The sequence below is a fragment of the Sceloporus occidentalis genome, unplaced genomic scaffold, assembly GCF_023333645.1.
Source record: "Sceloporus occidentalis isolate IW3139 unplaced genomic scaffold, rSceOcc1.0.p SCAF_10, whole genome shotgun sequence".
In the NCBI taxonomy this organism is placed as follows: Eukaryota; Metazoa; Chordata; class Lepidosauria; order Squamata; family Phrynosomatidae; genus Sceloporus; species Sceloporus occidentalis.
Window position 1 is genome coordinate 8,733,218 of NW_028316990.1, and position 25,159 is coordinate 8,758,376.

Sequence of the window (25,159 nt, forward strand, 5' to 3'; positions counted from 1 at the left end):
CACTGGCTCTAAGAACGGCTGTGTTTGCCACCTTGCACCACAAGCTGACAAGCGATAAAAATGTGAATGGGTAACTGTGCAAACGCAGACCAAGCAAATATCAATGAACAGAGAAAACAGATTTGCAAAAATAAATGCAACCACAAAATATATAACATATATTGGAGAACATAAACTCATAGACAAGGAGACACTTTTCTTCCTCTAGGATTTGAATTCTCTCCATCCAAAGAGTCTGGAAACCATCATTCTGGGACAAAAGGTCCCAACGTCCCCTGGCCCACGTTGGGGGATTCTGGGAGCTGTCGTCTAAATAAGTAAAATGTATATGCTTTCATTTCAGGCTCTGACCATTAGGAACTGATGCAGGGCCATGAAAAGGAGAATTTTTCATGAATGAACAAAAAATAAGGTTTCTTTTTCCTCTGCAAATTCAGACAAGTCTTTAATGCTGGTGGCCTATAGATATGTCGGACTACAAGTCTCAAGACAGTTGCGCCATGGGTCATGTGCGGCCCCACAAGGGCATCTCTGGGGATTCTAAAAATCACAGTTGGTTCAGGAGATGGTTCAGACTGGCAGATGGTTCAGACTGGCAGACAGACATCTTCGCTTGGGATGTTGAAAATTCAGTTTGTGGATTTTTCTAGGATGATATCCAATGTGAGGAACAACATCAAGTGGCAGCATGTCTGCTCTCCATCCCAAAAATGAGCATCATCTGAAACAACCAAGCTTAGCTTTTTGAGCCATGATTCTCTGGTTATGAGGGTCTAGTCGGGTTCTAGGTATGGCTATGAGGTTCTAGATATGGCTAGGGGTTCTAGGTATGGCTATGAGGCTCAAGGTATCTCAAAACACATTGATTGATTGATTGATTGATTGATTGATTGATTGATTGATTGATGGTATTTATATCCTGCCCTACCTCCAAGGATCTTAGGGCACTGTATAATAACATCAACTTAAAACAATAGCAATAATTTTCAAAGACTGAAAGCATGCTTGGAATGCACCATTCTTGAAATGACAATGCTTGCTGCTTATTTTTACAGTTCCCCAAAGAGAGACAAGGAGGCTGGGCGCCTGCTGCACCTGTGGATGCTTGATTGATTCTGGACCATGCGCTCCAGATTCCTGTCCTCAGGACACATGGCAGGAATTATGTAGATCGGTGTGTTATTGGTTGTTGCTGCTGCTGTGTGCCATTTTCAGCATATGGTGACCCTAAGAGATGTTCTGGAGCTGAGAGTGTGCAACTCACCCAAAGTCAACCCAGAGGGTTTCCATGCCTAAGCGGGGATTTGAACCTGGGTCTCCAGAGTCGGAGTTTAATGCTCAAACCACTCAGCCACACTGACTCTCACAATACAGGTACTTGGGATACATCTCCCATATCCCAAGAGCTCCTTCCTCCCAAATCTGATCAGATCAGACGCGGCGAACCTGTGTGGCTCCAGTCACAACCCCCATCATCCTTGGCCACTGAGCATGATGCCTGGGGATGATGGGGGTTGACGTCCAGCATCATCTAGTTGGGGAAAGAGGGGCAGGTTCAACTCACCTTGCAAAGCCTCCAGGTAAACCAGAGGGGAATAGAAAGACTAGTACTGACCTGTAGTACAGCGAGGGCCCTTGGTGTCCGTTGGGGTTTGCTTCCAGGGGTGCCAAAATCCATGGGTGCTCATTATATACAATGAGGCATCATCATCATCATCATCATCATCATCATCATCATTACAGTGGTCCCTTCGTATCTGCTGGAGTTTGATTTCAGGACCCACCGTGGATACCTAAATCCATGGATGCTCAAGTCCCATTGTACACAATGGGCTATTATTATTAATATTATTACTATTACAGTGATCCCTTGGTATCTGGTGGGTTTGGTTCCAGGATCCTCTGTGGATACCAAAATCCAGGGATGCTCAAGTCCCATTATATACAATGGGCTAGTAGTAGTAGTAGTAGTAGTATAATGTAATATTATTATATTATATTATATTATATTATATTATATTATATTATATTACATTACATTACAATATTATATTTTAATATATATTATATTATATTATTATAATACAGTTGGTCCTCCTTATCCACAGATTTTTTTATTCACAGATGCAAGCATCCACATCTTGGAAATATCCAAAAGAAGTATACATTCCAAATAGCAAACCATGCTTTTGCCATTTTATATAAGGAACACTGTTTTGCTCTGCCATTATATTTAATGGGGCTTGAGCATCGATGGATTTGGTTCTCCAAGGGGGACCCTGGAACTGAACCCCAGTGGATAACAAGGACCCACTGTGTGTGTGTGTGTGTGTGTGTGTGTGTGTGTGTGTGTGTATGGAATATTTTCCAACTGTGGATGCTTGAAACTATGGCTAAGGAGGGCCCACTGCATCCAAGCCAGCCACCTAGTGGTGCCTCATACCTGGGCTAGTAGTAGCGGTGTTAGTAATCCTTTGTAACCGAACTATGTTGCGAATGCAAGAGGATTGCAGAATAAAGTAAACTGGTTCTTGAGATCAGCTGCTGCCCCTGGAAGGGAGAGAAGAGGAGGAGGAAATGAGTGCGAGGCAACTGTTTCCCCAAAGGGGAGGAGGGAAGGCAACCTGGAGTTTCCAGGTGTGTAACATCCCTGTCCTTGGCACACTATATAAATGGGGACAGGTGGAAAGCCGGCTTCAGAGCACCTGCCTTGGCAAGGGACTGTCACTCAACCACCGTCCCTCAAGGGCCAGAAAAGTACCTGCTGTAGCCAGCCAAAGCCTAAAGGGCCAGCAAGACTTTTGGAGCCACTTCTAGCATCCTTTACCTGCTCAGGTGCTTTCTTTTCTCCGGCCGAAAGATGGTAAGCAATGGGCGCCCTCTGCCACCTCCAGGTGCCCGAGAGAAATGCTAGGGGATGGTTGTTTGCAGTTTCTTGGTATGGTATTTTCTGCTTGGCAAGAGCCGGACAGGTTTGGCAAGCTTTTGTAGGCACGGTTCAGCCTCCGAAAGGATGCAACCCAAGGGAGCCCTTGATCCTAATCTTGCAAACCTGTCTGGGACGATGCGATGTTCCTGAAGGTCTCTTCTGACTTCTTCTTCTTGTGCGCCTTCAAGTCGTTTCTGGAAAGGCGGTCCAGACGTATCTCTTCCAGCAGGCCTTCTCAGATTAACATCCTAGTAATTTTTCTATGACTACTGTCCAGAGCTGCCTCTATCTTGTTTTAGCAACAGTTTAATATCGAATTGTATTTTATCATGGATGGGTGGGTTTGGGAGGGTTGGGATATAATGATGGCAACCGTTTTGTTGTGTTTTAAGGGTGTTTTGTTATGGTTAGCCGCCTCGATCTGCTTGGAGAGGCGGAATACAAATAAATATTATTATTATTATTATTATTACGACAGCAGGGTTTTCTTGGCAGCTTTGTAGTCACTGTGCCATCTTTAGCTTGCCATCAACTCTGTGCAACTGTACGCAGAGTGATCTTGCAGCACCTTTGAGACTCACTGAAAGAAAAAAGTTGGCAGCCTGAGCTAAGTCTACTTTTGCTTATGCATTTGGAAGTAGACTTAAGTCTAGGAAAGCTCATGCTGCCAACTTCTTTCTTTCAGTTAGTCGCAAAAGTGCTACAAGATCTCTCTACACACTAACACAGCTGTATCCTTGAATTCTACCTGTGCAATAGGTTTGTTGTCGTGGTTGTTGTTACACTCCTTCATGCAGATAGCTCCTTCCTCTGATCAAGTGAGAGTCAGAGAACCTGTGTGGCTCCAATCACAACACCCATCATCCTTGGCCTCTGAGCACGATAGCTGGGGCTGATGGGAGCTGGAGTTCATATCACCTGGCTGAGGAGAGGGACAGATTCACATCCAGAACAGCACAGACAGTCTAGTGTGGATCCTTGGTATCCAAGTACCTTGTAGTTCTTAAAACCTAGGCTAGTTGCTGTGTTAGTAATCCTTGGCCTCATTCCCACTTACAAATAAATTGGTTTGCGATCTGAATCGATGGATTGGTTCGACAGCGGAGCGCGGTTCTCACTACATTTGCCCCGATCACATTTCCCCCCATAAAATAACCCCATAAAATAACCCACAAATGAATCGGTTCAAAATGGACCCACTCCAGCCATCCGAAAGGCAAATTTAAATCTGACCCCCTTCTGGTTCACACTTGTGCAGAATCGTTTTAACCAAAAAGATGCAGAAAACATCAGCGTCAAAAAGACGTGGGTTAAAAGGGTCTAGCGCACGCCCACGCCCCCTCTGAATTGCTTCAGTGGGAACCAGAGTCATTTGAACCGGTTCAAAGGTGGGGATATGTTCGTGCCAAGGAATCATTATAGGAATGTGTCTTAGGTTGACTTCTTCTCTCTGTTGTTACCTTGATTTTATGAATGGTTTTATGGAAGGACAGAGAGCACCAAAATTCTTCTGGTTATATTAATAGTAAGTGGTTTTATGCCTTTTTGGATCTTTAAAGCCCAGTTAACAGGCCAATCCTCCATATACTCTCTCAGGAAATAACTCCAATTACGCTCAATAAATCTTTATTCCCTAGTTAAAAGCGCATTTAGGAATGCAGTTTTATTGGAGCATGTTCTGTCTGGATCAAAGTGGGTTTGCTAGAAAGAATATGGGTCCTCTCCATCAGACCCAGCTAGATTAGCCCCAATTGTTGAACGATGTGTCAACATGTGAGTAGAAGTTATTGATTTAATGGGTCTTCTCTAGTAGGGATGGACAATCTAATTCAGCCGGGTGCATTTAAAATCGGAGGATGAGCACACTTTTCATGCAGGTGTTGCATGGATTCATCGGAGGTTCATTTCCTGATAATAAAAAGTTTTGCTGTTTGTTTAGAAATCAAAGTAAATTGAGTCATGCGTGCCACAAAAAGGACGAGTAAACTTCCTACAAGGTGCAGGACTCACATCTCCTTTAATCCAATGAGCCTGTATTCGCCTTAAGGTTTGCAAAACGAAGCCTTCCAAGATGCTGTCTGACTGCATCTCCCAGTATTCGCTGGTGCTGGGAGTTGTAGTCCAAGAACCTGCAGTGGACGGCCTGTTGCCTGTTCCCAATTCCTTATGCGTCTAATGGCACTTACTCCTAGGAAAATTTGCTCAGGATTGGAGTTTGTTGTTGTGTGCCTTCAAGTCATTTCCAACTTACGGAGACCCCAAGGTGAACCTATCATAGGGTTTTCTCTGCAAGATCTGTTCAGAGGAGGTTTGCCATTGCCTTCCCCTGAGGCTGAGAGAGTGTGACTTCTTGCCCAAGGTTTACATGGATTCGAACCCTGGCCCCCAGAGTTGGAATCCAATGCTCAAACCACTGCACCACTTTGGCTGATCGGGGCTTGGAGGGCTAGTTTTTGGAAAGGGGAGAAATAGCTCATTGGCTCTAGAGTATATCAGGCAAAGCAAATACAATTGAATCAGAAATTTGGCTTCATGGTACAGTATTTGCTCTCCAACTCAGGTCCAAAACACACTGCAGAAACAATCCAGTCTGAGATTACTCTAACTGCTTTGGATCAGTGCTAGGGAACCCTGAGAATTATAGTTTATCGTAGCCCCAGAGCTTTAGAGAAGACTAAAAACTATAGTTCCCAGAATTTCTTAGCATTGAGCCAGGGCAGTTAAAGCGGTCTCAAACTGGATTATTTCTGCAGTACGTTTTGGACCTCAGTCAGCAAAATAGAAGATGGGAGGTTTTGGTGCCATCCAGTATCTCTGCAACCTGGGCCCTTCTTTCTAAAAGAACTTTTGAAAAGTAATGGATCCTTGGTCCATCCTTAGTGTGGATCCAAGGAATATCTACATATAGTCCCCCCAAAAGGATGAAACGAGGGGATGCAAAGACGACGACAACCACCAACCAAGCCCCAGGTGTTAAGTTGCAAAAAAATTCAACATAGGTCCAGAAGAGCCCAAGGATGGCTTGTTCAATAACTGTCCAAAGTAACTGGGAAGTGGGAAGTGTTACTTGATGGACCGGCCGAGCCAGAAAGCTTCATGCCTCTTGGCCGAAATGTTATTGCTAGGCTCGACTTGAATGAATGGAAATGCTGCAAGCGTTGTCTTAACCTTAGTTCCCAATAATCTAGTAGATATAATCTAGTTGGGACTAACAGTAGGATTAAGAACACTATTGTGTTGCTTGGGAACTTTGCATCCTAACTGCAAAAAAGGAGTAACCTATTACAAGGTGATGACTTGTCAACAGTTGCATCCAAGGTCTGTTATCCCCTTCTGGTTTGTTCATTGAAAATAATAGCAGTTTACTATTACAGTTGGCCTTTCACCAGGGGACTGGACATCCTCCTTTTCCAGGACATGTCCTACATTTCAACCACCTATCCAGGAGGAATTCCAAAATAGCCTTCATTTTGAGCATGACTAAGAAGCATGGATGTATATTTCTATTAGTGTTTTTAGCTTTCGTTTGGTAATGTCCTACATTTCCCTTCAATGTCTTACATTTTGTGCTGCCTTGTCCTCCTTGGCCTTTCCGATCCATGGATTTCGGATCTGTAAATTCAACCATTCACGGATCATTCACTCCATATTATTAAATGATGGTGATGTGAATATGGAAAGCCACCATGGTGCAGTGGTTTGGATATTGGACAAGGACTCTGGAGACCAGGGTTCGAATCCCGACTCAGCCATGTCAACCCATGGTGTCACCTTGGGCAAGTCACACTCTCTCAGCCTCATAGGAAAGCAAAGACAAACCACCTCTGAAAAAACTTGCCAAGAAAATCCCATGATAAGGTCGCCATAAATTGGAAATGACTTGAAGGCACACAGAAAGCAAAAAGATGTGAATGTGGGCACCCTCAGTGTAGGTGTTCAGGTTGCCATCATTTAATACTATGGGGCACAATTGTCAGGTTTTTTAACATCCATGGGGGGGTTCTGGATCCAAACCACCACATATACGAAAGGCCAACTGAAACGGGCAAAAAAATTGCAAAAGAATTGCAAAAGAATTTGCAAAATGTTGCCTCCAGCAAAAGTAATCTCTGGTCTCTAATGTGCCTGTTTCTCTGTCTCTCTTTCTTTCTTTCCATCCAGCGGTCCATCCTGGTTGTCTTTCTTCTCCTCGCCTGGACAGAAGCCAGAAAAGCAGGTGGTCAACACCGCCACCATCATTGCTTCAGGGCTGAAGACCTCCAGGATGGAGAAGTGCCCAGGGTCTTCCGGAGCAGAACCGCTCGATGGGACCGCCACCTTTCTTTGCAGCTTGTGCCTTACCTGGAAAGCGAGCAGGCCAGCCCTCGGAGACACCGAAGACACCACAAACCCAGCTGCGCCGACCTGAAACTTGAGGACATTCTCAACGGAGACCTCAACAAACGCTCCCTCTCTCCGTGGAAGTACAAGTAAGCCCCCTTTCCTATTCAGCAGTCATTCCCAAATGTTAGCTTTCCAGGTGTTCAGCTCCCAGAAATCCCAGCCAACATGGCCAACAGTCAGGAATTCCTGGGAGCTTTAGTTTGGGAACCACTGTTGTAGAGATTTATGGTGCAGCAACTCTTGAACAGAGTGGCTTGGACCTTCAAAGCCAGCGTTCTTCCAATCTGGTGGCCTTCCTGAACTACAGCTCTCATCAGCCCCAGATGAGCACGGTTTTGGGTGAAGGGAGTTGTAGTTCACCACATCTGGAAACTGGTGGGTTACGAAGGCTGTTCGAAGTGCTGCAAATGAGAAACGGCTTTGGTTGCACATCTTACACACTTAAATAGTTCTCAATGTGCATTTTGCACCCTTTAAATCAAAGTGAGACCCATCTCACAGACATTGTGGGATTACAAGTCCCATCAGCCCTGGCCAGTACAGACAGTGCTTGGGTTGCCATAAGCCGGAAATGACATGTAGCCACACAATAACAATTTCTAGGTAGATCACAAACTTGTTGCAGTGGGCCCTTGGTATCCGCTGGGATTTGGTTCCAGCCCCCCGCCGTGGATAACAAAATATGTGGATGCTCAAATCCCATTAGATACAATCGGATATTTGTTGTTGTTGTTGTTAAAGTTGGCCGTTGGTATCTGCTGGGGTTTTGTTCCAGTCCCCCGCTGTGGATGCCAAAATCCATGGATGCTCAAGTCCCATTAAATACAATGGCATAGTAAGATGGTGTTCCATCTAATATAAAATGGCAAAATCAAGGCTTGCCTTTTGGAATTTATATGTTTTAAACATACAGTATTTTCAAACCGTGGATACTTGAATCCATGGATCAAAAATCTGTGAATCCAGAGGGCTGACTGTAGTCACTATTTCCTGACCCTCAGCCATGCATGCCATGAATTTTGGCCCTTATATCTGTTTTGGGAATGTATCGATGCTCGTTTCAATGAGTATTTGGTGTGACCCAGCAGGGACAAAGTTCTTCCCAAAGCTAGTTTCTTGCAACTTGGATACAGAGGTCCAAAGTCAGAGGCAAAGAAGTTAGTTCTTGGTTCCATCTAAACAAGTGATTCCCAAACTCTGGTCCTCCAGGTGTTTGGGACTTCAGCTCCCAGAAAACGCAGCCATCTTGACCATTGGTCTGGGATTCTGGGAGCTGAAATCCAAAACACCTGGAAGGCCAGGGTTTGAAAATTATTGATCTGAACTTTTATGGAGCCACCGAAAACCACTGACGGTGTCTTGGATGTTAAATCTGGAAGAGTTCAGAGTAAAACCAAGTAGAGACTCACTACATTGTATGTCAGGGTCCCTAACCACCATTCCTTAAAGACCTCCAATGCATTTTTAAACCAGAAAGATTTGGAGAAAATTGACAAGGAATGGTCACCTATAACTGATTATTGTAATAAAATGTGGCGTTGAGGGAGAACTAGAGGGAATGTATTGGATCACTTCAGAAATGAGTTGCGAGTTTGTCGCTTAACGCACGGTTCTCTCCACTTCTTTCGACAGCATCGATGAAGACACCAACCGCTTTCCGTCCCGACTGGCCTTCGCTGAGTGCCTTTGCAACGGCTGCATTGATGGCAAGACGGGGCAGGAGACCGTCGCCCTAAACTCGGTGCCCGTGGTCCGCAACATGATGGTCTTGCACCGCAAACCCTGCCGGCACGCTGACACCGATGCAGAAGGCTTTACCTTTGAGACAAAGTACATTGACGTCCCGGTGGCCTGCACCTGCGTCATTCCCCGCTCCAGCAGTTAACCCTAATTCCGGTTTACGCATCCCAAACTCCCATGGAATGGTTTCAGGCCAAGCCCAGACCTAAAACTGGGCAGACAGTTCTGTGTCGCTGTGTTTGTTTTAAAGCACTTGCTTGTCTCCGCACATCCTTGCTCAGTGTCATCTTCCACTTTAGGATGGGAAGGAGCGCACTTTTCTCTTCCACTTCGAACCAGGTTGGAATTGGAAGGAGACCTTCCTCCCATCCTAACCGTAATCCCCAAAATGCAACCACTGCCACTTCAACAGCTTTGGCAAACCCATTGCCATGATTTTTACAAAGAGCAGGTCTCAAAAGTGGGAAGTCCACTTCTGAAGGCTGAGTTCTGATGCCTTCTATAAGTGTTTGACTCTGATGCCTTCCGCAAAGGTTTAATCTGGAGTTAAACTGGGCTCTGATGCCTTCCGCAAAGGTTTAATCTAGAGTTAAACTGGGCTCTGATGCCTTCCGCAAAGGTTTAATCTAAAGTTAAACTGGGCTCTGATCCTTTCCGCAAAGGTTTAATCTGGAGTTGCTCCCTCAATGCTTTTTAATAGCCAACCTCTATTGCATCCATCTGGAAAACCTCATGTTTGTGAATGTATATTGACCCCATAAAAGAAGCAGAACAATGCATATTTCTCTGGGATAGATACAAAAATTTAGGGAGGGGTGTAATAATTTGATTATATTGATTTTGCTTTATTTAAAGACCCTTTTGTTATTTGCTTATTTATTTATTTATTTATTAAAGTATTTATGGACCTTGACGTCGCATGCAAGGAGACATGGATGAACAGATTTTGGAGGACTAGGTTTAGAAAGCCTCCGTTATTGCCCTTCCCATTCGTTGCTTTCAAGCTTTTAATTTATTATTTTGTGTATTTATATTAATTTATATTTTACATCGTCAAGTGCTTTGACCTGTTAAATGCTATTAATTTATATTTTAGATTTTTTTCCCCAAGTGCTTTAAATTATTATTAAATATTTATATATCTACCATAGATTTCCAGGTGCTTTAAATGATTAAATTATTACTACGGTTCCATCTGCAGAAAGAACTCAGTTTTTGACATCGCTTTAAGGGCCATGGCTGAATCCTGGGAATTGTAGTTTGTTGTCGCAGAGACAGAGAAGTTGTCTCACAGAACTACATATCCCAGGATTCCATAGCACTGAGCTGCGGCATTTAAAGTGGCGTCAAACTGGATTATTTCTGTGGTGAGGATGCCGGTCATTAGTTTAAACACAACAGTAAGTTAATGCCCTGCATCCTCAAGATTTTCAAGTTTATTAAATTATTACTATCACTTAATACTATTGTGTATATTATTTATTCAAGTTAATTTATTAAATTATTACTATTATTACTGAATGTTTGTCGTTGCGTGCCTCCAAATAGTTTCCAACTTATGGCAACCCTATGGCGAACCTGTCATTAGCCTTTTTGTGGCAACTTAATTCAGAAAGGGTTTGCCATTGCCATCCTCTGAGGCTGAGAGAGTGTGACTTGCCAAAGGTCGCCCAATGGGCTTAATGGCCAAACTGGGATTCGAACTCTGGTTTCCAGAGTTGCAACCAGCCAAACCATTGCACCAGACTGCCTTTCATTAATACTGTTGTATATATTAGATTTTTCAAGTTTAATTTATTACATTATTACTATTATTATTGAATATTGTTGTATATATTGGATTGTTAAGCCATGTTGTTGTGGCTTCCCAGGTGCTACAGTCTGCTTGAATGGAGCTCTGGACCATCAATGTTCACATTGTAAGGATAGATTATGATGCTCCAGATGCAAAGCTTGGATAGGACCACTTTGACACAATTTCACTTGACCTCTGGCTGTGATCTCTGCCACTGTTAGAATAACAAATGTTACCCCAAGAACCACACAACTCCTGGCCACAAGCGCACAAGGTACCGCCAACCTTGCAGTGCAAAACAGTTGTCCCAATTCACTTGCGCTTTTGTGTGCAAACAGCAGCAAAAAGCCCTGGAAATTGCACCAAAACAGAGGTGCAAGCAAGCCATGTACACCCGTGGTGTTTGGAAAAGTTACTTTTTTGCACCAAATGTTCCTAGACTCCCCCTGAAAGGACACACACACACACACCAAAGGAGGTCTTATTGTTGCCTTTCTGGAGGATTCGCACCAGGTGCACAAACTCTGCAATTGTGGGCTGAAAGGTGAAGTCAGCTTTACTTATTTCTTGTTCCATGCAATTTTTTGATCCTGATATGCCTAAATTGTGATGCCTTTATTTAATTCATGGAATTAAATTCAAGACTTAAATTATGACGCCGTTATTTCTTACAATGTTTTGTGCAATTTTCTGATCCAGAGGTGCTTAAAATTACAACATCTTTATTTACTTTAATATTTCGTGGAATTAAATTCACGGTTTAAATTATGGCGCCGTTATTTCTTACGATGCTTCCTGGAATTTTCTGATCCTGATGTGCTTAAAATGATGACGCCTTTATTTATTATTATAATGCTTCATGGAATTAAATCAAAGGCTTAAATTATGACGCTGTTATTTCTTGCGATGCTTCTTGGAATTTTCTGATCCGGAGGTGCTTAAATTATTAACTTATTTATGGACACAATTATTTATTTATTATATACACATATGTATTATGTTTTTAAAAGTCATGTGCATTGGGTAGGAAGACTGCTGCGCATGGCGCACTTTCCATCCCTGTTGACTTCTTGGATAAATAAAGTTTTATTTCTTTATGCAAAGTATCTGGGACTGAGAGTGAGTTTGTTCAGTGTCACGAAATAGGAGCAAAGGGAAAGTTTGGGCAAACAGGGGTTAATATGGCTTCTGGTCCTCATATGGTTGCCAACCCTGAAACATAAGACGATGGAGAAAGTGGTGACCGACCAGGTCATTTTATTACAATGTAAAAACGCAAGAAACCCTACAGAGAACAGACGGGGGAACAGAAGTGCAACATGGAAAACGGTATCAAAAAGGCCATTTGGAAACATCACTCCAGTCCAGAAAGTCTGCAATTGTAGGGGACAAACAATATGGCCACCGCAAGGTCTCATAGGAAAGCAAGCATGGTGACCATTGCAACAAAACAATAAAGCAGGAGGTTGCGTATGGAAAGGCATCTTGCTTTGGGATGAGGAAGCGTCCGCCAAGGCAGACTATGAGGCTCTTGGAGGATAGGATCCGTAACTCAACCATAGGATGGTAATGTTTCCCATCAAGCACAACCAAACAGCCCTTCTGCCATCTTCTCAAGCTTCTTGGAGAGGACCATCCTGGGCCATCATTCATCTTCCACAATGACTGGCATGGGGTTTTCCTGGCCACCATCACCGCCAACCTCTGCATCCGTTGGCTTCTTGCGAGCATCTGCCGGTGGCCTGGGGGGCGGGTTGGTTGGGGGGTGCTTGATGGTCGCCCCAACTTGAGGTCGTTCCCGGGGTTTGGGTTCAATGGGTAACCACTCTTCACCGCGGGTGGCTGCCTGGAAGAGGAAAACCCCAAGAAGAAGTGAGAAAAGATGGTTCCCTCCAGGGAAAGTGTGCACTCCCGAGACTTATATTTCCGTATAGTTGCATTGTAAACAGATATACTTGTGCCTCTTTATTGGCTAGGGTTAGGGGCATAAGACTCCTGTGAATATAACGAATACACAATTTTTTAGACTTGAGGGCACGCCTCTCTAGGAATCTCTAGGTCCTCCGGTTCAACTCTATGCTCAACCTACGACAGACACTGACCATAGAGTTGCAATGGAGGAGCTACAAATGCCTAATAGAATATTCTCTCTAGGAATCTCTAGGTCTTTCAGTGCAACTTTTGGTTAAAGTTGACCATAGAAGTGCACTGGAAGACCAAAATATCCCTAGAGAGAACATATTAATCAAATCCATGAATAATCAAAGCCGCAAATATCAAAGCCGCAAATATGGAGGGATGAGTGTACACACACACACACACACACACACACACACACACACACATATAGGTATGTAATGTGAAGTTTTAAACATCAACTGCCTTCAAAGTGACTTTGATCTATGGCGACCCTATGAATGAAAGACCTCCGATCCCTCTATCCTCAACTGGTCTTGCGAATTCATGGCCATGACTTCCCTGAATCTATCCATCTGGAACCAGTCCTCCTCTTTTCCTATTGCCTCTTTATTCCTATTTTCCCTCTTTATTTCAATGCCTCCATGCCAGGCTGGGACAAATGCCACTGGTCAGTGCAGAGCTAAACGGTAGTAAATACAATTACTGTATATTCTCGACTATAAGTCAACCCCATGTAGAAGTCGAGGGCAGGTTTTGGGGCCAACATTATGGATTTTCATAAGATCTGTGGATAAATCAAAGGTAAAAGGAGCGTGTAAGGAACGATCTAAAGGATGAAGGAAAAGAAAATTATGCTAAATTACAAAATTTCAGCACACATAACTGTTTGTGCTCACGCTAAAGTCTGGATGGATGAGAGAATATGTTTTCAGGACAGATTATGCTCTTGTCTTTTGCCCGGGGATGGTTCCCCTTTTTTATAAGGGTTAAATTACAGGATCTACATTGATAAGTTGATCCAGGTTTTTGGAGATAAAATGTTGATTAAAATTTCTAGACTTATCCATGAGTATCTACAGGACTTGGTTTAATGCAGCCTGGCACTGTGTACCTCCATCCCATTGCTAACAGTGTCCTGGCTGACTATTCATCTACCCGCCTTACTATCCTGGACTATTCTGCAGCATGCGTTGCGCTTGCCACCTAGGGGCCAAATCCAAATATGCACCAATAGCCTCTCCAAAAAACTAAATGTCGTTGTTGTTGTTGCATGTCTTTCAATGTTTCCCACTTATGGCAACCTTTAGGTGAACCTATTATAGGGTTTTCTTGGCAAGGTTCATTCAGAGGAAGCTTGCCATTGCCTTCCTCTGGGGCTGAGAGAAGGTGACTTGCCCAGAGTCACCCAAAAGGGTTTCATGGCCGAGGTGGAAATCGAACCCTGGTCTCCGGAGTCGTAGTCCAACACTCAAACCACTATAACGCGTATTGGAAATTTATTCCACTTCAGTGCCAAGTGGGGCTGCCATGGGTTTTTCGTGGCACGATTTACTCCAAAGAAGTATTCCACTGCCTTCCTCTGAGTTTCATCAAGGAATGGAGACCCTTTGGCCCTATAGATTTTCTGGACTTCAGTTCCCACCAGGCCCAAGGTCAAGGACTGTTAGAATTGTTTAGTGTGTGTGTGTGTGTGTGTGCATACACATATACATATATATATACACATACACACACATATACATACACTATACAATTCTAACAGTCCTTGACCTTGGGTCTGGTGGGAACTGAAGTCCAGACACACACACAAACACATATATATGGTCACTGAACTGTGTACTAGAGTATTACTCTTTGGTGACCCATATATATATATATATATATATATATATATATATATATACACACACACACACACACACACACACACACACGCGCACACACATGCACAAAGTCATATGTGGTCATTGAATATAACCTACTCTTTGTTGACCCATATACATACTCTCTCTATATATAGCACATACACACAACCACACGCATATATGGTCATTGAATATAGTCTACCAGAGTATCACTCTTTGGTGACTCATACACACACAACATATGGGTCACCAAAGAGTATATGGCTCACTATAAGTTGGAAATGGCTTGAAGGCACACAATAACAACCATATAAGTGTAGTTCATGATGGTATTATTTGTGTAATGTGTTCCATGTTATGTATGTTTTATATTTTTAACACATACATATTAAAGAGTAGTACGCTGGTAGACTACACTCAGTGACCACTTGTCCTATTATTTAAATGCCGCATTGCGTTCCAACTAACAGAGGGAGCAAAAGGCTTGTTAATACACTCCAGAACCTGGAGCAAATCATTTGTACTTTTGCACCTAAAGAGTTTGGGCATGAAAAAATCCACCTCTGGGAACACACAAAAGAAAACACGCAACCAGCTGAATCCTAGCTTTTAAATGCCGCTGGAGGCTTTACATCTTATTTTAAAAATGTGAAGGTGTTAATTAATTGAAGCTTTTGGAAACCAGTTATATGAAGCCACATCAGGCGGAGCAGGAACAGAGAACCCCAGGCAAACCGCTGTTAAGGAGGAGAACAGCTTACTTCCTAGATTTTGCAGACTAAGGGTGCATCTACAGTGCAGAAACAATGCAATTTGACACCACTTTAAGTGCGGTAGCTCTGCCTCATGGAATTTGTACTTCTGTAAGGTTTTATTCTTCTCCGCCAAAGAGTGCTGTTGCAAACTACAAATCCTAGGGTTCTGTAGGATGGAGCCATTATTTCTGCAGCGCAGATCCAGCCGATAAAATAGAAATGGCTAAAGCAGCTGTTGCATTTATTTTATGAGTATCTTAAAAAGTTGTGTATCATAGATATAAAATGATACACATCTGTTCAGATTCCATCAAGTAATACTTCTAAAAACTGGGTGCTAGATCAATAATAACAAATCAACAATTCAACTAGCATATGTTCTTGTTGTTGTTGTTGATGATGATGATGATAATTTGTTTTCTCCAGGGGTCAAAGGAAACTGGAATTCTTACCAGTAAGTAGATGCCGCTTGCGATGGCAAGGCAAACTGTGCCAAGGATCGTGGCCAGGAGGAATCCGGCTGGAATGGCCAAGCTGCAAAAGGAAGAAGTCCAATGGATGAAGTCTTTATGGTTGCATCATTAACCATAACTGGACATTCATCTTAAAAGAACCATATTTTATTTTATTTTATTTTTATCCCACCTTTCTTCCAGGTGAGGAAAATAGAGATAACTAATTTTTTTTCTCCCTTGACCTGAGAACCCCAAAAAGAATGGTCAAACCCTGAGATCTGGGATTTCTAATGCCAATGGCACCGTCTGCACATCAATGCCCTTCGTGAGATGTATGAAGCAGCAAGTAGGAAAGTGGAGGACTGTGCCATTCTGTCGCCACCCCTCTTATTTTTGCAAACCCCAAAAAGCCGTGGAGAAAGGGATGAGTTACCTTGCATGCAGAATGGCCCGGACGTAATAATTCCTAGTCAGGGGTCCAAACGCCTTCACAACCGGTGTGAAATACTGCTGGCCACTGTTGGAAACCAGAGTAAAAAGTGAGTCACAGATTCCATGTAGCTTTGACAGATTTCTGCGATACAGGCTGAGTTTCCCTTATCCGAAATGCTTGGGACCAGAAATGTTTGGGATTTTGGAATATTTGCATATATGTACTGAGATATCTTAGAGATTGGACTCAAGTCGAAATGCAAAATTCATAGATGTTTCATGCACACCAGTGGTTCCTAAACTTTGATGCTCCAGGTGTTTTGGGCTTCAGCTCCCAAAATTCCTGATTGTTGGCCAAGAGGGTTGGGGGCATCTGGGGGCTGAAGTCCAAATCACTTTTTAATATTTATATATTAAATTGACACGCCATTCTTCTGCACATGGAGGCCTTCCAGATATACAGTCAGCCCTTCTTATACATGGATTTTTTTACACACGGATTCAAGCATCTACGATTTGAAAATGTTCAAAGAAAGTATACATTTCAAATATCAAACCGTGATTTTCCATTTTTTTATAAGGGACACCATTTTGCTATGTCATTATATTTAATGGGGATTGAGCATCCATGGATTTTGTTATCCACAGGGGATCCTGGAACCAAACCCCAGCGGATAACAAGGGCCCACTGTATATATATATGAATATATATATATATATATATATTACAATAATTAATAATTTTGTGCACAAAAGAAAGTTTGTGTACTCTGTATCGTCAGAAAGCAAGTGTGTCACTATTTCAGCCATCTATGTGAACAATTTTGGATTTCGGAATATTTCAAATTTTCAAATTCCAGACAACGGAGACTCTCGCGCCGCACATAAAAACGAACATCCTGCCGCCAAAATTGCAATAACGCTGCTTTGCTGGAAACCCTCACAGAAGTATTTCTTAATTGCCAAGAACCAAACAGAGAAGTGTGCATCTTTCTTGCATCTATGTAAATACTGTAAATAAATCAATCTAGTTAATATCTGTTTTGGCACAATCATGGCAAGTCATACACAGTGAAAATCCATGTGCAATCCAAACACATGTACAGTGTTGTAACCCACCTCGATCCTTTGGGAGAGGCAGGATATAAATAAAACCTATTATTATTATTATTATTATTAATGTGTGCTTGTCATTTATGAAAATAAAGCATGTTTGTCATTTATGAAAACAATCCCAGTGTATGATCCACAACTACTCGGACCCGGCGCAACAACGCTACCGGACTTTTATTCTTCCTGTGATTTTTAATATTAGTGTTATGGCAAGTTTAATATGTGAGCCATTCTTGGTACTAAAGGCGAGCACATGAATAAATCATGCATTTGATTTGTGCATACAAACACAAAATGACTTTGTAAAATTCTGCAAATAGGATGTCTTTCATTTGCACAGTTTACCCTTCTTGCGCTCGTCTCTGGAAGAAACAGGGAGCTACGAATGGCATTTAGCCCTTGCCTCCTGACTTCTGAGATTCCACAAGGCTTAAAAGCCCTGTAGAGATGCACAGCATGCTGGATCCGATGCCCCAAATCAAAAGACGCATCTTTCCCACACAAAAATGCAGGTAGGAGTTTATCCGACAAGGGAAATTGGAAGTATAATCCAATGGCAATCCGAACGCAATCATGGGGTTTCATGTTATTGCGTGATAGACTGCCACATGCAATTTCGGGCAATGGCAAGCTATTTTGGAGCAATGGGAAGTCAGTTCGAACACAATTCTAATTCACATAAATTCACTGAACTAGCGAATTCGCATGAATGCATTCTGGCCCCACTTTCTTTTCATTCGAAATTAAGAGAAATTCCTCCCATGTGATAAAGTCCATAGTCTCAATGCAAGCGATCTTCGGAAAAGACACTTACCACCTCTGCATGGTGGATCCCTTTTTCCGCTTCCCTCGGGGATATTCCAGCAGGCAAATAAAAACCCCGGCTGCTCTTTTGGGGAAAACAGTTAAGGAGAAAGAGAAGAAGTGGGGAAACTGCTTCCACATCCCATTAGTCTGAAATATCCTAGAAAGGCGTTCCCTATGCTCCCTGTTGATATCTGGGCGCTCCATAACCCAAGAGGTGTGAGAAGAGTCTATATAAAACGTGGTCGAAGGCTTCCATGGCCGGCATCCATAGATTTTTGTGGGGTTTTTTGGACTCTGTGGCCATGTTCTAGAAGAGTTTATTCCTGACGTTTCGCCGGCATCTATGGCTGGCATCCTCAGAGATGGAGATGCCAGCCAAACATCAGGAATAAACCCTTCTAAAACATGGCCACAGAACCCGAAAAACCCACAAAAAACCTACATAAAATCATTTTTATTAACAAGTACCCAATAACAGAGAGCCAAAATGGTGTTGTGGTTTGAGTGTTGGACTACAACTCTGAAAATCAGTTGCTTTCATGGCTGAGCGAGGAATCAAACCCTGATCTCCAGAGTCACAGTCCAACGCTCAAACCCATGGAACCATTATTAGGCCAACCATGGCCTGTGTTTTGTCACATCCTACATGTATCTCAGTCCTTTGGGCTCCACTCTTCCACCCGCTCCTTCCTGGATCATGTCCATTCTTTAAACCTTAAACTTCCCAGAGAAAGGAGTTAAAACCTGCAGCAGTTACCAAAGACGGTGCTGCAATTTCCAGGCATCATTTGGTGAGCAAAGCCTCTCCTCTGCAGCACTAGGAAGTTTCCAAATGATTCAACCACAGAAATTCCAAATTTTGCAATCGCCTGCCTTTGCAAGCAAGCAAGCAAGCGACATTTATTTCTCCAATTTAGGCCAGTGGTAAAAGCTGGATGTGGGCAGCTGGAGAAAAGAAGCGACACTTGACATTACATTGCATTACAAAGATGTGGATGAAAGACCCAACGCCTTCCATCATCTGATCCTTCCTGAGATGATAAAGCAAAAGGCAGAGGTTGGGAAAGTTACATTTGGGAACGACATTTCCCAGAATTGGCTGCATAGATTCTGGGGTCCTAAAAGGACCACGTTTCTCTAGTTTACAAGGGGTCAGCCTATATTTTTACACACTTTCAAGGAAGCAAGCCGATTCTGTGCCAAAATGGCCAGGTCTTGGCAATGCCTGAGTCAAGATTCTTTCCCACCGTCTCCTCTTCCCTCATTGAATTAGCTGCGTATAAATTACGTTTGCACTTTGAAATTATTGGGGACGTGAATGTGGTGATGCCACAAAGCGAAGGTGTACAGCTGTTGTGGATTTACTTGTTCACTGGCCCTGCTCTTAGCATAGATTATATTCTGTTCAGGGCAGGGGACTGTGTAAATATATTTTACACATAAAATATGTAATGCTTTATATTTTATTAAAGCATTACCTTTGCCCAATTTTTCACTGTGATCTGCATATCATTAGAGTCCTCCCAGGATTCAGATATTGGGGCAGCCATAGGACCCAGGCTTTGTTCCGCATTAGACAAGGTGTTTCTGCATTCCCCGTGTCTGTGTCTGTGTGTGTGTGTGTGTGTGTGTGTAAAATACTCGACTTTAAGTTGACCTCATGTGTAAGTCGAGGGCAGGATTTGGATCCAAATTTACGGATTTTGCTATGACCCATGCACAAGTCGAGGGTAAAACTTAGGGGCATGTAATGAAGGATGTAAAGGATGAAGCAAAGGAAACAATGCCCAAAAACCTACAGGAATAAACTATTTGTGTTTATAGTAAAAGCTTGATGGATGTAGAAGAGGGTCAGTGCTTCCAGGACAGATTAAACTTTTTTCATTCACCAGTGGATAGTTACAAATATACATATATGTATAAAACACACACACACACACACATATACACACACATGAATTAAAGTACAATACTTACATTGACCTGTGGATAAGTCGACTCAGGTTTTTTGGGTCAATATTTTAAACTAAATTTTTAGACTTATACATGAATACATCCTAAATAAATCCTGATCCACACCGCAGAAATAATGGTTTGGTTTGACACCACTTCAACTGCCACGGCTCAATGCTATGGGATTCTGGGATTAGTCGTTTGTTGTTGTGGCACCAATAGAGAAAGCTACATGTCTCTCATAAAACTACAGTCCCCAGAAACTGGATTATTCCTGCAGTGCGGATGCAGCCAAACTCACTTTGCAGCAAGTGAAGTAAACTGAGGACAAAGGGAGAACATGCCCTAGCTCTGTCCTATGGAATCCTGGGATCTGTAGTTGCACAAGGTCTTTAGCCTTCTCTGCCAAAGAGTGCAGGCGTCTCACCAAATTATCAATCACAGGGTTCTGCGAGATGGAGCCGCGGCAGTTAAAGTGGCGTCAAACTGCATTATTTCTACACCCCAAGAGTTGAACCCTTTCTTTTCCTGATGCAACCCTAAAGAAAATGTTTTTGAAGACGCTAGTTAAATTGGGAGGAGATTTCTCATTGCAATAACCAAGTATTGGAGCTGCAGAACTGAGCCGGAACGCAGAGGAGCATCTTTCACCAAAGGATACATGGCATACGCAGCAAACTCCCAACGTTTGAACTGACCAGAAACGGCCACAATGCCACCAGTCATCAAAACTAAAACAAAGCGGCAAGAGAAAGGAAAAACCAGTCATTTTGTTGGTGCCGACGACATTAACTTTTCTGCGCACTACAACATTGCAACCTGAAATCTGGAAATGGAGCACACCTAAAGCACATGCGCTGCAGTGTGCCACCTTCTGTGTTTAAGCTTCACCAAGCATCGGTGGTTCCCATACTTTGGGTCCTCCAGATGTCTTGGACTTCAGCTCCCAGAATTCTTGATCATTAGCCAAGCTGGCTGGGGCTTCTGGGAGTTGAAGTCCAAAACACCCGGAGGATCAAAGTTTGGGAACTGCTGCTCTAAAGGGCTGAGATCCAAGCAAACATCTGGAACCTGTTGGATGGAAAACACCGCAGGATGGAGACATTAATCCACACTTGGATGGAGAATTAAAACAGGATGTACTGTCCCAGCACTGGACTGTGATCACAGCCTAAACCCAAAACAATGCAAGGATTAGAAAGCCCTGGCCAAAAAGGAAAGAGGATCTTCCCACCAGCTTCCTCTCAAGTCCCAGTCAAAGAGAAACGGCTGGGATTCACATCTGTCTGTCGCAGCAAAACCACAAAAGAGTGCCGTGGGGCCTGGAAGACTAACGGATTTTGTTATAGGACAACCACATCCCAAATACACAAAACAGCAATACCTTTATGGGGACAACCCAAATGCACAAAAAGGCATGTTGCAACCTTTCGAAACTCCACTGCCTTCTTTGTCTGGGAAAGGTGTTAGAAATATGCATGGATTTCCCTCTGGCGCCACCTGAACTGAGAACAGCCACAACTTGATGCAGGCTTGGGACTATCATCATATGTGGATACATGTATGTATGTAGAGGTATGCTGATATATATATATATATACACACACACACACACACACACACACACACACATATATAAAAATGATGATAATCCCAAATTAGTGTGTATATGTGTGTATACACACACACACACATATAGATGATGATAATCCCAGGTTAGTATGTATATGTGTGTATATGTATATGTGTGTGTGTATGTGTGTATAAACACAAACATACATATATAGATATAGATGACAATAGTCCCAAGTTAGTGTGTATATGTGTACACACACACACACACACACACATATACATATATAGATGACGACAGTCCCAAATTAGTGTGCATGTGTGTGTGTATTAAACACACACACACAGAGATGATGATAGTCCCAGGTTAGTGTGTATGTATGTATATATATATGTGTGTGTGTGTGCGCGTGTGTGCGGATACACACATACATATTTAAACACACACACACACACATATATAGATGATAACAGTCCCAAATTAGTATGTATATGTGTATACACATACAGATTATGATAGTCCTAAATTAGTGTTTATGTATGTGTGCATGCACACATATGCCCGTGCACACACACACAAACTTGGGTCTATCATCATCTATATATGTGGGGTGCTAGAAGGAAATGGGCTAGTGGCGCATAGCCAAGCCCTCTTTAATGGGGTGCTACCCCCCCCCCAAAAAAAAAGACCCAACCTACACCCCAGAGTTATTTATAGAGGGAGGGAAGCACCTCTTTTCTACCGAATGTCCTTCTCTCTTTGGCTCTAGTCTTCCTAGACTTCCTCAATCTGAGAGCAGAAGAAGAAGAGCCTTCTTCCTCCTCTTGCAGCAGATGAAGGGCTGCAAGCAAACCAGGAGGAGCCCAAACTGGCTGCTTTTAAACAATGCAGCTATTAACTCCTGTAACAGCCCCCCTTCAATGCCCCAAAAAGTCAGAAGAGAACTGCAAGAGAAGAGAAACTTTAAATCTTTGTATCTTTCAAACTATGCTTCAATTTCCCCTGTTTTCCAAACTAAATTAAGAGCAGAGTTTCGAAAACCTCCCCTTCTTTGGATCGCAACTCCCAGAATCCCCCAGCCAGCTTTTAGGTTTATCCAGCCTTGGAGCAGCTGGGGGATTCTGGGATTTGTAGTCTGCAGAAGGGAACTTTTCTAAGCTTTCCCCTTTGTCTAGGATGGAAGGCAGAGGAGGGTGAAACAGAAGCATACAAGCAAACCTAAGAAGCATCAACATAAGGCTTTGAGTTTCCTGGAGGGGGGATGCTGGGAGTCACAGTCCAGAAAGTGAACAACTTTTCCAAGCTCTGGGAAAGATTTCTGGTTCAGAACTGGTGGATTTGTCGCAAACTTGGGGAAGAGAGCAAGACATTGGTTGTCAGTGATGGAGGGGAAGCTTTAAAAAGAAGCTTCAAGGGTCAGAAACGACTCTGGAAGGCAGGAAAAAGATCTGCAGGGGCTTAGATCCTGGGTCTTATAAAGTTTCCAGGGTCAGCAGCCAGGGTCCCTGCTGGGGAAGGCAAGGGAAAGAGGTCTTGGTGCTGATCCAGAAGCCCCAAGGGAGGGCTGGGGATGCTGAACCTCTGTCCCTGGCTGGAGGGAAGGGGGTCCCCTTGGCTGCCCCCCGGAGGACTCACTCAGCCCCGAGGCCAGCGCCTGCTCGTTGCCCCACATGGCCCACTCGATGCGCCCCATGCTCCAAAGCCAATGCCTCTGCGCTGCGCTGCGCTCCGCAGGAGAAGGATGGAGGATGGAGGAGGCAGGCAGCAGAGGTGGCCAAGCCCAGGCTGCAACGTCCCTTCCTGCTCCTCCTCCTCCTCCTCCTCCTCCTGCAACGCCCAGAGGAGGAGAGAGAGACACAGATGCAGCTGACCCCTCCACTGAGACATCTGGCCAAAGGCACCCCCAAAAGGCACCCCAAAAACTTGGCCAGAAAGAACCAGAGGCATCTTGCCAAAGGCACCCACAAAAGGCACCCCAAAAACTTGGCCAGAAAGAGGCACAGAAATCTTTCCCAAAGGCACCCCCAAAAGGCACCCCAAAAACTTGGCCAGAAAGAACCAGAGGCATCTTGCCAAAGGCATCCACAAAAGGCACCCCAAAAACTTGGCCAGAAAGAGGCACAGAAATCTTTCCCAAAGGCACCCCCAAAAGGCACCCCAAAAACTTGGCCAGAAAGAACCAGAGGCATCTTGCCAAAGGCATCCACAAAAGGCACCCCAAAAACTTGGCTAGAAAGAGGCACAGAAATCTTTCCCAAAGGCACCCCCAAAAGGCACCCCAAAAACTTGGCCAGAAAGAACCAGAGGCATCTTGCCAAAGGCATCCACAAAAGGCACCCCAAAAACTTGGCCAGAAAGAACCAGAGGCATCTTGCCAAAGGCACCCCCAAAAGGCACCCCAAAAACTTGGCCAGAAAGAGGCACAGAAATCTTTCCCAAAGGCACCCCCAAAAGGCACCCCAAAAACTTGGCCAGAAAGAACCAGAGGCATCTTGCCAAAGGCATCCACAAAAGGCACCCCAAAAACTTGGCCAGAAAGAACCAGAGGCATCTTGCCAAAGGCACCCCCAAAAGGCACCCCAAAAACTTGGCCAGAAAGAGGCACAGAAATCTTTCCCAAAGGCACCCCCAAAAGGCACCCCAAAAACTTGGCCAGAAAGAACCAGAGGCATCTTGCCAAAGGCATCCACAAAAGGCACCCCAAAAACTTGGCTAGAAAGAGGCACAGAAATCTTTCCCAAAGGCACCCCCAAAAGGCACCCCAAAAACTTGGCCAGAAAGAACCAGAGGCATCTTGCCAAAGGCATCCACAAAAGGCACCCCAAAAACTTGGGCTGCCACTTTAGCAAGCAGCTAGAAAGCGGCACAAAAATCCTTGCACTTCAATCGGGGAAAAACTCCATCTAAAATACCTGGTGGGTGCAAGTATGTTGGTCCTATGACAGCTGACCCTCCCTATCCATGGATTCCTTACACATAGATAGAACCAGCCATGCCTTGGAAATATTCCAAGGAGATACAAATGTCATTGATTTTGCTCTCTTCTATAAGGGACACCATTTTACTACACCATTGTATTTAATGGGACTTGAGCATCCATGGATTTAGTTATCTGCCGGAGATCTTGGAACCAAACCCCAGCGGATACCGAGGGCCCACTGGACTTGGAAAATTCTCCTTATGGAGACAAATGTTTCGGGAGAACCGTTGTTGCATCATAATAATAACCTGTTAGATGGTTGATTTCTCGCTTCCTTTTTCATGGTTTATATGATTTCAACCAGTTTGGATTTCTGACAGTATTTTTACCTTTTGCGTGCTGCAAATTTTTAGCTACGTTCAACTGTTGTAAGTCCCCTTGAACTGGCAAAAAAAAAAAAAAAATGGGTGGCAAAATGGACAACGATGCATCTTTATAAAAGAAACAAGCAGCCGAAAA

General features: G+C 43.5%; 2 protein-coding genes across 3 annotated transcripts; one reads left to right on the forward strand and one right to left on the reverse strand.

The window, feature by feature from the left end:
• The first annotated feature begins 4,690 nt into the window (after positions 1 to 4,690).
• On the forward strand, positions 4,691 to 9,197 carry IL17C (interleukin 17C). The gene is made up of 3 exons (XM_089540784.1): positions 4,691 to 4,702; positions 7,091 to 7,398; positions 8,945 to 9,197. Exons 1-3 carry the CDS (start codon positions 4,691 to 4,693, stop codon positions 9,195 to 9,197), a joined length of 573 nt encoding a protein of 190 aa, XP_089396910.1.
• Positions 9,198 to 12,087: 2,890 nt separating this feature from the next.
• CYBA (cytochrome b-245 alpha chain) lies at positions 12,088 to 25,115 on the reverse strand. Of its 2 annotated transcripts, none has more exons than XM_089539839.1 (6): positions 25,030 to 25,115; positions 20,809 to 20,878; positions 18,202 to 18,276; positions 16,276 to 16,359; positions 15,840 to 15,921; positions 12,088 to 12,693 (listed from the first exon to the last, which is right to left on the reverse strand). In XM_089539839.1, the coding sequence occupies exons 2-6, from the start codon at positions 20,871 to 20,873 to the stop codon at positions 12,493 to 12,495; spliced, it is 507 nt and encodes a 168-aa protein (XP_089395965.1). In that variant the 5' UTR covers positions 20,874 to 20,878; positions 25,030 to 25,115; the 3' UTR covers positions 12,088 to 12,492. The 2 variants fall into 2 exon arrangements, with proteins under 2 accessions (XP_089395965.1, XP_089395964.1); XM_089539838.1 differs by lacking the exon at positions 25,030 to 25,115 and adding an exon at positions 23,356 to 23,475.
• Between the last annotated feature and the right edge of the window lie 44 nt (positions 25,116 to 25,159).

Excerpts from the sequence above, each read along its gene's own strand:
- IL17C (XM_089540784.1), top strand. Across the intron at positions 7,399-8,944 it reads CTCTCTCCGTGGAAGTACAA|CATCGATGAAGACACCAACC; the intron begins GTAAGCCCCCTT and ends TTCTTTCGACAG.
- CYBA (XM_089539838.1), bottom strand. The coding sequence starts at position 23,413 with ATGGGGCGCATCGAGTGGGCCATGTGGGGCAACGAGCAGGCGCTGGCC. Across the intron at positions 15,922-16,275 it reads CGGGCCATTCTGCATGCAAG|CTTGGCCATTCCAGCCGGAT; the intron begins GTAACTCATCCC and ends TTCCTTTTGCAG. Across the intron at positions 12,694-15,839 it reads CAAGCGGCATCTACTTACTG|GCAGCCACCCGCGGTGAAGA; the intron begins GTAAGAATTCCA and ends TTCCTCTTCCAG.